This window comes from Brassica napus, chromosome A4, assembly GCF_020379485.1.
Source record: "Brassica napus cultivar Da-Ae chromosome A4, Da-Ae, whole genome shotgun sequence".
In the NCBI taxonomy this organism is placed as follows: Eukaryota; Viridiplantae; Streptophyta; class Magnoliopsida; order Brassicales; family Brassicaceae; genus Brassica; species Brassica napus.
Genome location: NC_063437.1, coordinates 1,828,856 through 1,844,594, shown reverse-complemented (window position 1 = coordinate 1,844,594; position 15,739 = coordinate 1,828,856). Strand labels below are relative to the sequence as shown.

General features: G+C 35.0%; 2 protein-coding genes across 2 annotated transcripts; one reads left to right on the top strand and one right to left on the bottom strand.

Moving 5' to 3' along the window:
• The first annotated feature begins 7,874 nt into the window (after positions 1 to 7,874).
• BNAA04G02380D lies at positions 7,875 to 8,484 on the top strand. The gene has a single exon (XM_013886713.3). It carries the CDS (start codon positions 7,977 to 7,979, stop codon positions 8,268 to 8,270), a length of 294 nt encoding a protein of 97 aa, XP_013742167.1. The 5' UTR covers positions 7,875 to 7,976; the 3' UTR covers positions 8,271 to 8,484.
• A 208-nt stretch (positions 8,485 to 8,692) lies between these two features.
• On the bottom strand, positions 8,693 to 15,127 carry LOC111214975 (insulin-degrading enzyme-like 2). The gene is made up of 26 exons (XM_022717907.2): positions 14,858 to 15,127; positions 14,699 to 14,774; positions 14,214 to 14,281; positions 14,015 to 14,106; positions 13,851 to 13,924; positions 13,734 to 13,777; positions 13,483 to 13,534; positions 13,269 to 13,391; positions 13,050 to 13,162; positions 12,794 to 12,956; positions 12,468 to 12,560; positions 12,195 to 12,280; positions 12,018 to 12,104; positions 11,771 to 11,874; positions 11,492 to 11,594; positions 11,277 to 11,372; positions 10,992 to 11,181; positions 10,799 to 10,860; positions 10,612 to 10,716; positions 10,295 to 10,496; positions 9,981 to 10,189; positions 9,781 to 9,905; positions 9,661 to 9,712; positions 9,484 to 9,570; positions 9,251 to 9,373; positions 8,693 to 9,128 (listed from the first exon to the last, which is right to left on the bottom strand). The coding sequence occupies exons 1-26, from the start codon at positions 15,005 to 15,007 to the stop codon at positions 8,883 to 8,885; spliced, it is 2,925 nt and encodes a 974-aa protein (XP_022573628.1). The 5' UTR covers positions 15,008 to 15,127; the 3' UTR covers positions 8,693 to 8,882.
• Between the last annotated feature and the right edge of the window lie 612 nt (positions 15,128 to 15,739).

Genomic DNA, 15,739 nt, shown 5'->3' with positions numbered 1-15,739 from the left:
AGGGCCTTAACTTGCTTGGCTCGGCCATTGAGGCGATCCGTAGGGAAGCCATGGTCTATCGCTTTAAAGCGGAGAAAGCGGAACGAGATCTCGCTCGCGTGCAAGGCGAGATGTTGGAGCGAGATGCGCAACTTGCTCGTGATCATGCGAGGGCTATCCGCAAGGCGGAAAGGAAAGGCAAGAGGGAAATCGTCGAGGTGATGAAGACTCGTGCCTCTCAGTTCCAGGTGGAGTATGGGAACCTCAAGGACGCCTTTATCTCGGTGGGCGATTTTTGTGAGTGTTGTGGTTCAGTCAGAAGTCTTTGGAGGATGCGAGCCGACGACTACGTTTTCGAGAAGGAAATGAGTTTGATGAAGAACGGCATGAACGAACATGCTCACGCTGAGGCGCTCATTACATCGATCGACGGGAGGATCCAAGAATTCTGGGATTCCATCCTGGTTTCCCCTGATACTGAAGAGGTCGCGACCGGGTTTCCCGATGGTGGCGAGGAAGTGGATCGTCCTGCGGATGCGTTCGGCGCTTCGTTGTCTGGGGACTTTTACTTTGGGTCTTGAGAGGTGGAGTGATCATTGAGAGGGAGGTGTTTGTTTATCTGTTCTACGTTTGTGGCCGCATGTGGCCTTTATTTCGAGAGATTGTATGGGCCTGTTTTGGCCGTTTTATTTTTTTACCGGGACTGGCCGTTGGTGGCTTTGAATCCCTACCGCGTAAGCGGTTTTTATATATATGATGAATATTTTATTTCGAATTGTTTTGAGTAAGTTCGAATTAAATATGAGTTGTCGTCTCATATTTAACTCCGTTGAGACGTTCAATCTGTCGGTTCTTTCGTGACTTTTCGTAAAAATTACTTATTCTTACGATTTTCGGGAACGTTGAGATCTGAACAGAGAGACATGATTTAGGATCTCGTATCATTTAGATATCATGTCTTGAGATGCCTGAGACCAATACGATGGGTTTAGGGCAAGACCTAGGTTTACTTTTGGTTTAAGGTTTGTGCGGTGACTAGCCGGCTATCGTTTTTCCTGTTGCGATTTCTTCCTGATTCGTACCGATTTAAAGTCCGCGATAGGTTCTCGGCTTATACGACTTGTATGGTATGAATCGAGCATCTTCTCAGAGACAATTTTTAAGCCAACTGGAAGTGCTAAACCAAAATTTCGGATTTTTGTTGTAGCGCGCTTTCGTCCTTGCGTTGGACGTTTGAAGATGAAAAGAGTGATCGAGTTGCGTTTGTTTAAGACGGCTGGAGTGTTCGTCGGGGCCAATCGACGAACGGGGTTCAAGGTTTTGGTGGTCGTGTTCAGACAATTTGTTATTGTTCTCTTTTTCGATTTCTTATTTTATTATTGTTCTCGTTTCGTGTTCTGATTGCTTGGCGTGTGATATTAGCAGATATCCGGGATCTCTGGAAAACTAGGGTTCTCCTACTTTTCTAATTTAAACGGAAATCGACAGTGGGAATTTCGGTTTCCACAGTGAAAATATTTAAAATTTAGTGTTATATCTGAAAATATTTTGTATGGTTAGTAATAATACTTTTATTTTCTAGTTTACTTCAAATATGAAAAACTTCAAAAATTAGCATAAGTGACAAGATGTTTTAGCTTGTTTTTTTTTTCAAGATTTTTTTCCAAAATGAAAATATTTTGTTATTAATAGCTTTAGTTAAATCCAAAATGTGCAAAATGGGTCAAATGTTTTGTACGGTTATTAATACCATTATTTGTGATAATATTTATAATTTAGTGTTAAATCTGAAAATATTTTTTATGGCTAATCATACCTTTACTAGTGAAAATATTTAGATTTTAATTTAAACATCCGAAAATAAAAAGTGAAAGAAAAACAGTTATCATAAAAGAAAAGAAACAACCTGTGTGACGTTTTCCAAAGTCTTTATATCTTCTTGGGCCAAGACTTCAATCTCGAAGAAACTTCATCATCTTTCTTTGACAGAGATGCTTTCCTCGTATCGAAAGGTTCTGAGATAAAGCGAAGAGAGATTAAGCTCCAAAAAAAAAAAAAAAAAAAAAAAAAAGAGATTAAGCTCCTCTCTGTAATACATTCCGCAAAGCTTTGCTCGAGAATAAACAACAGTAATTATAAAGAAATTAAGGAAGACTCTCACCAATCACCATCACCAATCACCAGGGACTTGGAGACAAGCCAGAAACAAATGTTGCTCTCTCTCTCTCTGAACACATATCATTGTAGCTTCGTCCTTAGTTCTTTAACTTGCTCTCTTCCTACTACTACCAGTCAACAACCAGAAACGCATACAAAGAGATCGAGTTCAATTAAATCGATGAAGAAACACGATCTAATTTCAAAATCGAAATAGGAGTAAGAGATGGTTGGTACCAGAAAACAGAACCGTGGCGATGACGAGAGGGGAGAGAGCGGGTTAGCAAGCGGTATCTCCGTGGCGAAGAGTTTCAGACGAATATGTTTTTGAGTTGCGCACGGTGAAGACATGAATCATCTTCTCTCTGCACTTGTTGGTTCCTATCGGTTTCTCTTCTTTAACCTCCTCCATGGAGAAAATCATATAGAGTGAAAGACAGAGAGTTAAATAGATTATGATTTGAAAACAAAAAGGGCATTGATGACAACGGTCATATTTTGTATTACTGTGTAACGGTCGTATTTTGTATTACCGTGTAACGGTCTTATTTTTCTAATTGGTACAATTTTTTTTTTTTTTGCGAGTGACAACTACATTTCCGTTTGTCAAATAAGTAAAAAGAAGAAATTGATCCGTTACAAACTTACAACAGTCATATTTTCTTTAATGAGTAATAATTTATTTATCAAGGTAAAAAACAATTAGAGTGACTAAACCATAATTATGCCTTAATGGGCTTATTCGCTGCCCGTAGAGAGAGAATCATACCATCCCGCCAGTGGCAGAAACCTTCCTTCAAAAGCAAGCAAATCTAGAAGATGACGGAGATCGAATCCATCTCATGAATATCAAGATGTGAAGAAGCCCTCTCTCACGCCTCTGTTTCGGAGAGTAATCTTTTGGCTCTTCTCTAGATCTGCATTAGTTCGATTAACTAGCATGAATGAGAATCTCTAGATCTTACCTGTTCACAATACTGTTTTTGCGATTCTGGAATTTGAAAAATTTGAATATACCCAGACGCCATGAGAACACCGTTCTCAGGTCATATGGGGATCTTCCAATCTCGAGCTAACACAATTGTTGTGACTTGTAGTTCTATGTGTATATACTCTCCTTCACTCTCAACTACATTATACAAACACACTTGTTACACATTATCCATGAATCATGTGGCTTATTATTTAAATAACCAATATACTTTCGAGGCTCTTGTGCATGCTGAAGTCTAGTTGAAGATAGTTGTAAGCTTATAGTACTACTGATCAAATCAACCTGAGATCATGAAGCAGGTTGTTGAAGATGGAGAAAGTGATGGGGTTTGGCACAGGAGGAATAATTGATCATAGGCATGGCATTTGACCCAGATCCAAAGACTCGGACCGGAACCAACCCGAAAATACAGGTTGGGGTCCGGATCCGGGTCCTGGTCCATGCAAAAGTACTTGTTGGGTCTTTTTTTTTGGATCTGCGGGTCTCGGTTCGGGTCCGGGTCCTAACTTGGGATCCGATCGGATATCCGAAGCAGAGGCGGACCTACATGGAGAGTAGGGGTGTCAGCTGACACCCCTTAAATAATAAAGAGTGTCTTTGTAAGCCATTTACAGTTATCTATCTTAGCGCAGATGGTAAAAATCTCTTTCTTTGACACCCCTTAAATCCGCAACCCAAGTTCGATAGTCTTGGTTTGCACCCTTTTCTGATTTTATTTGTTTCTTTTTGTAACAGGCCAAAAGCCCAATATGTTTTCTACATTTTTATTTGGACCCAAATTAATATTTGGGTTGCACAGCTCACTTTAGTTATTGTTTTTATATATTTACGTGGGTTTCTAAGCCAAAATTGAAGATTTTTCTTTTTTTTTTTAACCAGAAGATTTGTATTTTTTTTAGTTAACAGTTTGACAATCCAATATTATATGTAATCAATATTTAATAAAAAAATTAATTTAAACAATTATTATTAAAATATATTAAAATTAATAAATAATTTATTTATGACACGGGTAAAATATATTTCTGGGTCCGCCACTGATCCGAAGTACCAAACAATTACTGTATATATGGGTGACTGGGTATTTTTGGTGTTTTAGATATATTTTTAAGTTTTAGGTTTGGGTTTTCGGGTATAATTTCATGTTTCGGATAAAATTTTAGATTTTCAGAAAATATAATTCCGGTATACAGGTATCTTTTGGGTTTTTGGGTCTGATTTTGGATAAAATTTTGGGTATTTTAGAGTTTTCGTGTATTTTTTGAGTTTTCGGGTCTAGTTCGGGTATTTCGGATCCTTTTCGAATCCTAAATATCCGAACCGACCCGAATTCAAAATATACCTGAAAATTACTAATATTTTACGAGTATTAGAATTATGGATCCAAACCGATCCGAACTGACCCAGACCATACAAGACCTGATTCGGAACCGACCCAAAAAATTATAGATACCTATATAGGTCTAAATTTCCAAGACCTGAAAGAACCGGATCCGACAAGAATCGACCCGAGGACCCGGATGTCCATGCCTAAATAATGAAACTCAACTTCCATTTTCTTCACTATGGCATGGAATATTTTGTTGTAATTATATATGCAGGGCCGCTAATTATATGAGCATAGGCCCTCAATTTTTTTAAAAAAGTCCCCAAATTTTCTTAAATTTGATTTTTCAATGAATTTTTTATAAAAGTCGTCTAAGGCCTCCAAAATCTAAGGGTCGGTCATGTATATATGTAAAGAAAAAAATGAGATAATTTGATAGAATAATCGTACAAATTGTTTGAAACTTGAAATCTACACACAATTTCCATGAGAAAACTAAGACGTTGCTGGAAGCAGGTATACACACAATATCACATCCCTTTGCAACCTTATGATTATATAGAGAAAATCTAAATTGTATGGCATGGTTAAGGAAGTGAAAACTAAGTATATACAATATAACCTCTTTAAATTAATACTCTATAAATTAATATACACTAAAAATCTCTATAAAATAATATAATTTTATAGTCCCAAATTGAATTTTTGGTTCAATTAGTATATCAATAAATTAATAAAAACATATAGTTTTGGTGTAGTCCCAACATTATTAATTTATAGAGGTTTCACTGTATATATATATGGCCTAGAACGCTACATCGATAAGCGGCTCTGTTTCTACTTACCCAGAAATAAGTAAAAGAAATTAGAGCCAAGGTTAGTTAATGACTAATCTTATAAATCCCATTTAAATTTCTTTGGTGACAAATCTAGTAAATGTGATATGCAAGAAGTTTATTTTAGATCTCAATAATAATGAGAAAATGATCAATTTAAATTGGCAAGTGAGTATAAATCATAAGTATCAAATTGATTTGCTTACTTAAAGAAAAAAAAATGGCGGACGAGCTAGTTTACCTTATAAGTAATTCAAATTTCATAATTTAAGAGTAAGCAATCTGAAAGTTTAAATATGTTTTAAATGCCATGATCATGAAGCAATATATAACATTATGCATTTAAAAAAGAATTAGCTAGATTGACCTCAAATTTTAAGCTAGGGACCTAGACAACCCAATAAACACACATACAAAAAGGGTTAATTTGTGTAATAACCAATTTTGGGAGCAAAATTAAAAATATAGTATTGATTTTGACATTATTAGATCTCGTAGCATTTGTGCATTTTTTCCCAATTTTGTCTTTCGTTTGAACCGGTTGCCAATAATAAAGAAAAAAATAGTGATCGATAAATTGCGGCGGTAGTGGTTAACGCAACGATGATAGTGGTTATCGCAACAGCGGTGACGGTAACTATGAAGATGATGAATACAGTAAGAGTGAATACAGATGAAACAAAGGCCATTAATCCAAGAGAAGCAGTCATCTTTCATGCAAAGATTACTACGACTGTGATGGTGGTCATGCTATGCTATGACTGCGGTGATTGGAAAAAGAGATAATGTTATGGAAGAAGATAAAAATAAATAGAATAAATCATGTTAAATGGTATAGCTCACAATAATGAAATTATAAAATAGTTTTAATATATTATACTACTATATATGCCCAAAATTAACAAATAACATAAAACATAATTTTTATAAACCCAAACTTTCCATAAACTAAACTCAAAACACTAATCACTAAACCCTAAAAAGAATTGTAAACCCTAATTCAAATATCAAAATATGCACATAATACATAATATGAAACATTATCAAATAGAATAATAACAAACAAAATAACATAGTACATATTTTTAAATTTTGAAGTATTTATGATTGCAAGAAGGAGATAATGCTTACCCACTTTCCATAAAATAAATACAAAACACTAATCACTAAATCATAAAAGGAAATATAAACCCTAACCTAAATATCAAAATATGTATGTAGTACATAATATGAAGCATATTAAATAAAATAGTAATAAACAAAATAGCATAATACATATTATCCAAATATCATAGTACAACCGAGAACTTAAGATACAAATGAGAGCGACCGTAACATCGTCGTGATCCGGAGATTTCATGGCTATGGTGATGGTGGTTTACTGATGAATGTGAATATGAATATGAATGAGGTGAAAATAATTATGAAAAATAGATATTGATTAGAAAAATAGATAGTGTGTAAAGAGACGATAAATACAAAACACACTGAAAAATTAGTGATGATCGTATTGTAATAGTGTCAGAGAAGAAGGTGGTAAAAATGAAATCAGATTGCTGGTAGTTGATAATAGAAGAAGAAGAAAAAGTATTTTCATTTTTCATTGATTGGTTACTACAAGTATTATAGTATATATTACATTAATAATAGAAGTACTTTTTTTTAGTTAGATATTTAATTATGGTTAATTATAATTTTCCTCCAAAAAATCAGTTGACAATAGTATATTTTTTGTAATTATAAGTTGATAGTGGAAACATGATATATGTTTTATTGCTAGTTATAATTTGACAATATTACTCCTAATAAAAACCCTACGTTACTGATTTGAATTCCAATTGTCTTAAAAGCAAGTCCAAAAAGTAGATGATATTAGTCCATCCATCGAGAATCTTTTAAGTAAACGCTTACTTTTCAAGCCACTTATTGCGGTTTCAAAAACACGCTTTTTGTCAACTATTAATTTCCTATTGAAACGTGGAATAAATTTGCTAACTAACCAATAAAATTTTTGAGAAGGAAGTTGTCAAGAAAGGCTAAACCGGTTCCTTAAAACCAAAAAACGGTAAATTTACATCTCAGAATAATATTTTCAGTTTCCCCTAATTTCGACCCTATACTTTATAGATTTATTTGCAGTCCCAAATTTTTTCCAAGAAGTTGAAATTAAGTACCCTAATAATTTAATATTTATCTGGTTTTTAAAAAGTGTTACTGTATATCTATAACAGATAAAATCTAAGATTAATATTTTTTCCATTTCAAATTAAACGTCTAGATAAATTTTTTAATTATATATCATAGTTTTTCACTAATTTATCTTTTATATAAATTAAAAATTATAAAAATTTATAATCAAATAAAAATAAAATTAAAGATTTAACTATTTTCAGTTTGTGTAAAAATATTTAAAGACAGCTAATTTAAACCCGAAGTAGTTAACTGCATTAGTCTCATTGTCTGGAAAAAATAACAGAAAAAAACGAAATAAAAACAGACTTTAGGGGCACATATGAAACAGAATAAAGATAGCGGATACTTCGTTCGCTTTTCCTACAACCTATAAATTTGACGCAACTTGGGAACGAAATCTTCATCATCATTTGTCTACATCTCTTCTCTCTCTTCACGAGAAAGAGAACAAGAAAAAATAAAAAAATAAAGATAAAAAGATCATTCAAGAATGGGGAAATACACGGAGATGTTGGATGCAGGGGTGAGAATAGCGGCGAGGTTTCATTCTCACTGTCCTCAGACGGCGCGTCTCTATTACCATCCTCCTTCCGACAGCCATCATCACCATCATGGTGTCACGGATTTAATGGGAGGTGGAGTTTTGGGTGGGTCGGGTCAAGATTCTACCGGGTTGGTTGGTGAGTTAGGAGGATCCGGAACTGCTTCTGGTTGCGGCCTCAAGGCTTCTCAAGGTCAAGGGTCTGAAGATGCCAGGGATCTCTTGTTATTCTCTGTTGTTTGATTGATTTATCACAAAAAAATAATATAAATATTATAGAATTATTATAACTTTTTTGGTTGAAGAAGAGATTTGATGAGCCAATGTTTTGATATTTTCAAGTTTTTTTTTCTGTTGTTTTATTATTGCAAAAAATGTTCTTATGAATTTTGTGATACATTGTAACAATCTCTGGATTCCAAAAAATTATTGGATGTTAATGAGAATTTGATTATTATTTTCTTTGTTTTACTTGTGTTTCTTGATTTTTTTCTTCTGGAGGCCTGGGGCTAACAATGATCTACCGATTCTGTATAATAGAGTCAACAACATGTTCATAAGCTGTCGGAATCTCTAACATATGAACAAGGGTAAGTTATATGCTATGATGATTGATGATACATGTGCTGTTTTGTATTAAAACGAAACGATAGAAGACAATATAATTAAAAAGAAGTTATGTTCTATGATGAATAAATGTTTTTTTTTGAACATATATGATGAATACATGTTTTGTTTTGTATTAAAACGAAACGATTCTAAAACTCTGTTTTTGAATGATAGATGATAAAGACTGTTTTGTTTACATACAATATTGTTTTGGTATATGAGTGTTTGTTCATGCATATGACCTTCTCAGAGTTTTAGCTGGCTCCATCCTTTCAACGACCCATAAAGTGGCTGAGACTTTCTGAAACCAACAATGTCTTCAATCTCTATGAATGGTGATGCAACTTCGTCTTTGTCAGACGCCATTTCCTTCAAATGTTGGCTTCCATAAACGCATATGCTCATCGATTTCTTCTTTGGTGCGTCTACTTTTATGTATGTGTCAAAGAAATCTATCAGTTCTTCCTTCTTTAGCTCTCTTAGTGCAGCCACCTAACCACAAAACAAAACCCTCAAGAAGTTCTGTCAATGGCTCCAAGACTTTGTTGGTAGACTAACAAATTTGGCGTTTGTAAGTCACAAGTTCTCATTTAAGAGCAGCTAATGTCTATTACCTCTTCATCTTTTCGGTTGAACTTGAATGTCCCGTTTTTAACCTCTCGCCAATAAAACGAAGATTCCTCGTTCAAGTTCTTGTGTTTCTCAAGCTTCATGTCTATCAACGCTGTTACATTGCTCTGAGTAAAAAGCATGTCAGTTAAAATCTTATAGTGTGGGAGGGACACCTCTCTTTACCACAATGTTTCTCTTAAGCAAATCTATATAGTATCTGGTTGGGCTATCTCACCTTGAATTCCTCATCGCTTAAATTGTAAAGTTTACTCTCAAGATCCTTGAGTAGTGACTCAACCCTTGAATCAATATGTCCAGGACCCTATTAACGGTAAACTCAAAAAGTCAAGTAAGTATATATGCATTAAATATACAAAGTTTTGAGTGATAGAGAGGCGATAAAAGTTGGTACCTTAACTGAAGACTGGATAATGAACTGTACACCATAGACACCAGAGTGGTTGCTGTGTTACAGAAAATGTGGTTACGCATAAAACATAATATTCACACACACAGAGAAACCAATGCACACCTCTGATTAAGTGAAGTGATGTAACCAAGTTGCTCCACTGATCTAAGCTGGTGAAATGTAGCTTGCTTTGCAATGAGACGGAAAAGCTGAAGTTTGATATTCATTGCAAATTCATCTTGATGAACCTGTTCATAACAAAGAATTTTTAAGTAACATGATCTACAAGAGAAACTTTATAAGCCATGCAAGGCTAACTATACCTGAATATAATGCACTAGGGCAGAGTTTTCATCACTAGGGTTTGAGCCTTCTTGATGGTAGAAGCACTTTATTCTTTTCCCTAGCTCTACAACCCTATTTGTCATGCTCTGGGATGGAAATATCGGACGAGAAATAGGTCTTGGATCGTTAAAAAGAACATCTTCAATATGCTTGACCATGGACTCAGCTTCATTTTTCTCAACGTTTCCTGAAAAATAGTTGTATATATATAATTGACACCACAATGTGTACAAGAACGTAAAAACAAAAGGACTAGAGACCAAAGAATCATACAGGAGATTAAGATTGGTACCTGATATGTAGCACTCAACAAATGTCCTTGATAACAACATGGGAACGAAGTTGACTAAGTCGTCAGCTTCCAAATGAGTAAGAGCATCTAGTTTCTCTGTCCAAGGCCAAGTGCGATCTTGTAACACCATTGAGCAGTAACTCATTGCTTGCTCATATGGTTGTTTGAATTTGATATTTTGGTATGTCTTGGTGATTGTTTCCTATTAAGGAAGCAACAAAATATGGATTCAGTGAACATGGTAACAAGGGTTATTGGATGCATCATGCTTTGAGGAAACTTTATAAGTGCTAATGAAGAAAAAAGGACAAGGTTACCTTGATAACAGAAAACCTGTCAGGTTTAACTTCGAATTTTGCAATCTTTTGCATGATAGCTTCCAACAAGATCCTCAATTTGTGGTTAAAGCCAACAAGATAGAGCTAGAGATGAGAAACACTTTAGTCAAACATGAAACTCATTAAGCAAAGGCAAGGAGACGTCATAATTCTTTAATAAACACACCTCGAAACCATTGCCCGAAAGACTTAATCCATAGTAAAGACCAGCAGCCCGAGCATAATAAGCTGAAACATAGAAGTAATGATGACATAATAGTTTTCATTTTTCTATGATATAAACAAAAAAAAAACTAGAAGTCTCATAACTTTACTCTTGTTGAAACAATTAAACTAGGAGGTCTATCTATAAATCTTACCATATTCATTCAAACAGTCCACTAGCAACCAAACAAAAATCTTTGAAAGAACTACAGCATCAGGAGAAGTTTTTGAAAGGGGGCAGTTGAAATCTATCTTAACATACGCCTTCGGTATGAAGAACTTTGTATCAGGCTTGTACCACATTCTTGAGAATGATGTCTTTCTCAACAAAACAGGAAAGATGTCCTGTTCCAGAAATTTGTTAAACAACATGAACATGCTTCATACACTAAAACATTATACGACATTTGTAATAAGTAACTAGAGTGATGGAACTAAACCTTATCTTTAACATCCTTTAGTGAAAAATCTGTTGGAATAAAGACATTAGGTACTGGTAGATGCAGCTTTACATCAGGGGCAGACTGCACCCATTCCTGTAATTGTTAAGCACAAGTATAGATTGAACTACTTCCTCCGTAGTAGTAGTAAAATATTCAATCAAACAAATAACAAATTTGAGCACATGAAAGAAACTGATATATCAAAAGCCAACCTGAATGGTGAACTCGGTTATATTCTCAAAAGAATAAGCAGTGTTGTACCATGGCTCAGTCTCGTCAGTTTGTCCTTCAAATTTCTTTGATCTCCAAAATATTCTACAAATATAATGGCATTAGATTCTGCAACACAACTAGCCTTCGGATTTACAATGCTTGAATGTAATTCTAACATAATACATTCAGGTCTAAGCGCTGCATAACTAAAACCGGCCAAAGAAAACGCTAGGTCATTGTTTTCTTGTGAAAGAAGCATTCCAACAAAAGAGACTTACCTAACATTGCTTGGAGAAAGCTCATTTAGAACCTTTTGTACAAAATCTGGATTAAATCTTGAAGGTAGTGATGATCCAACGAGCCAATGCTTGGTTGGGTATATCTAAAGCACATTTGCAAAAGGAAGTATAACATTTTTGTTCACTATAAAGGCCACACATATATCAACCAGAACTAGATATATAAGAGGCTTAAATGAGACCAAAAGAATGAGAAGTCATTGAACAACTAAAAAGATACTATTACCTTCATGTTTCTGGAAATAGCCATTGCATAAGAAAATGGGTCTCTTTTGGCTTGATAATGAAATTCTGCCTCACAAATTGCAGATAGCTTCAACAACAGAAAAATAAAAAAAAATTATCAAACTCTTTAAGGACAGTGAATGAAGAGGAGTATTAGCAAGATTAATTATACGAATACCTCATCAAAAATCCACTGGGAAACACCAGACTGTTGTAAATGCTTAATGTGTCTGAACAACAACCCTAAAATATCTTGCATATGCTCTGTTAACCAAGCAAGACACAAAATCAAAACCAAATCCAGATAATATCAGGTACTGAGTAAAAACATCAGGCAAAGTGGTAGCATCTGTCTTTCTTTTTGTAACAACAAAGTGGTAGAACATAAGAAAGTTGTTCCAAATTTTTGTAGAAATATCTTTAGAAAACAAGGAAGAATACAAAACCCTACCATGGCCAGCATCAGTAAGATCAACTGAGACATCGAAGAAAGAATATTCCATAGTCAAGTCTGATTCACCGGCATTCAGTCCAGTTGCCCAACCTGCAAGTATTAGGAAAAACCATAAGCAAGACTACTATATAGAGAGAAGACAACCCATCTTTAAGATTTTCTTGGCTATTAGCAGCAATAGCTTATCCTCCAATAGATGGTAGGATTTCATTTTGAGAATCAAAAACAAAGAGCTGAACACTAGAACTGTTTTCAGTTTATTACCTCTTTCGGATAGAATATGTACTAAAACATTTATCAGTTTGGCACCAAAGTAAACCTACCTAAGGTTTTTAACGCATGAAACAAACTTCCTTCGCCTTCATGACCAATTAGATGACCAAGGTAGCTGCATGGTGCTTCTTCATAATGATGGATGCTAGGTGTTACTGGCCATGAAACGGTAAGCTTGTGACCTTGCTTTATAGGTACAGCCTTCACAAGAACCTAGAACCAATGAAAAAAGCACCATCAAAGATACCATGTAAGAAGCATTATGGTAGCTGAAATAAATGTTGAACAGAAATAAAGAACAAAAACCTGCAAATGGTCCGGAGTACACGGCTGACCAGGATATATAGGGATACTCTTGTTGGTGTTTCGAATTTCCTGGAACGTCTCTTCCACTAGACCTTGAGTTTTATCAAGGTTTTCTGAAGACATCCAGAGCAAAAAAAGGTACAATGGCTATATATGTTACTACATTTTTATAATCAGAAATTAAAGAAACTTGAGGTTTGGGTTAGCTTTAACACCTACCCTTTCCATAAACAACCAGATGCATGATACTGGCGGAATAGTGCTTGTCATAGAACTTAAACAGTTCATTCCTTGTATCAATTCCTTTTGCTTCGGGCCATACGTGAAGAGTCTCCATGTTCCCTAAGAAATCATATTACTTTCTTAGCAAAATAGATACTGGTGTGTTAGCAAAATAGTTAACACACCAATCAAGAATAGGTCGGAGATGAACCTGTGCTAAACTTGTGATATGGATGGTCTTCTCTACTTAGATGCTTCTTTAACTGTGTGAACCAAAAAGGAGTACAAAACACTCAGCGTCAGATGCTAGATATACATCAACATGCTTGTGGGTTTGTGCAGGGCTTCTTAGATATGAGTACTATTACAAGTTCAAAAAAAATCCTCATTGTTCATTCTTATGCACCTTCCTTTCCATAGGTAATCAGTAAGATCAGTGCTAATTAATAACTAAATGGATACCTGATCCAATCGCCGAGAATCAGACAACAAGTTTTTCTGATACTCTGCATTACAGAGAACTCGTTAGAATACAAATTGTAACATGAAAGTCGTTATCAAGAAAATCAAGAAGCTAACCAGAGTCGACAGCGTTGATCTCCCTCATTGTGGCATCAGCCGACATCAGTGGTTTGATAAAGAACTGTGCAAACCTGGTTAGTAAATAACAAGGAAGTATAAGAATCCAACACTGTAAGTAGTACACAAAACAGGAAAAAAAAAATAATAATTGTACGTCTTACCTGTCCAAAGCCTCATCAAAAGAGTCTGTGTTGATATCGAAATGGTAGTTTGTGTTTTCACGGGATGTATAAGCATTTCTACTCCCACCATGCTACAGAAAAAAAAATTCCAATAAGCATATCCCAAAATACCGATGCAAGAACATCAAACTATGTTCAAGATTGTATTTAAGAACTGGAGAAGAACAATATTACGTACCTCAGTGACATACTTGGAGTAACTATCTTCCTCTGGATATTTTTCACTTGCATAAAACAGCATATGCTCTAGACAATGTCACCAACATTAAAACTCAACTTCTTCTTTTACATGAAAGAGTAGATAAATAACTGTCTATATAAACTCAACTTTATTATGTTAGAATGAAAGCAACAGAGCAATGAAACAGTTAAAAAGAAAAAACAGATTTCAGCATCAAAGTGATCGTTTTAAGAAACTTGGGTTGGTCGTTTAGATGTTGTAATGAGCAGAAAAAAACAAGTCTCCGTTCACTTAAAAACGTGGTTAGCCACTTCTAACGTCTTTTATAACCAGTTTCAAATGAATTTTTCTATTTACTTGTAACCAAAACCTATTTTCTTACGAGATATTGAATTATATTCTATTTCTCAATCTCATTTTCTCTATTCTTCTGCAATATCATAGTGATTGAATCTTTATACGAAGAAAAGCATTTAACGTACCAAGGAAATGAGCTAGCCCATCCAGTCCTTCGGGGTCAGAGAACGATCCGACGCTAACGTTCATTGAAGCAGCACACTAAGAGCACGCACGTACACAGACAATAAACTTCTTTTCTTTTGTTCTTTAAGCAGCAAAACGAGAACATGAATCGATCTTACCTTGTCAGTCTCTGGATCGCTGATTAACAAAACCTCAAGAGAGTTCTTGAGAACAATCCTCCGATATTCTCTCTTGTCCGTACGTGGCTTCAATATCTCGACACCTTTATCCGCGGGTACCGCCTCCATGTTCTCCGTTCCAGCCACCATCGCCTCTTGAGTGATTGGGAGTAGTTGAGTCTACGCTTAAGTCTTCGCTCTTGTAAGTCCAACTTTTTTATTTTTCTAAACTGTAAGACAAGGAAGCTGAGAAGAAAATGGCTAGTGGGTTTATAGTCTACGTCTGATTAAAATATCAGTGGTCTATCTTTCCCCTCACGTCATAGATATCCAACGACGATTACTTGTTATAGTTAAAAGTCTTCTTTCGTATACGTCCAACGTCTTTAATTTCTTTTTTTATACTCCCTCCGTTCTACGAAAATTGTAACATAGTGCAAGACACTGATGATATTTCTAGAGTCTACCTTAGGCTATTATTTCAACGGCCATAACGCAGCGCCAAAACTTAGCGCACGTGGTAGATGGCAACGCCACCGTTGATTTTGTTAAAGGTGGTAGTTCAATATGATATCCACCGGTTTATTGATAGTATAATTAGTACCCAATGTAAATCCAATTTTACACACGATTTCTAATATATTTCCTATACCAGAAACCCTGAACAGACCAAACGAAAACATATCTCAAAGAATGTGACTTTTCTGATTACTTTTTTTTTTAAATGGCTGGTGCAATAGTAAAATGACCACCGTTAGGGTATGATTAACCACAGTCTCTTAACCGGAGTTCTTAACTAATAATTTGATATTTTTGTTTTTACACTTTTCGGCTAAGATACGACTCTTATATCTCTTATTTAATAGACGGTTCTTAATTTTT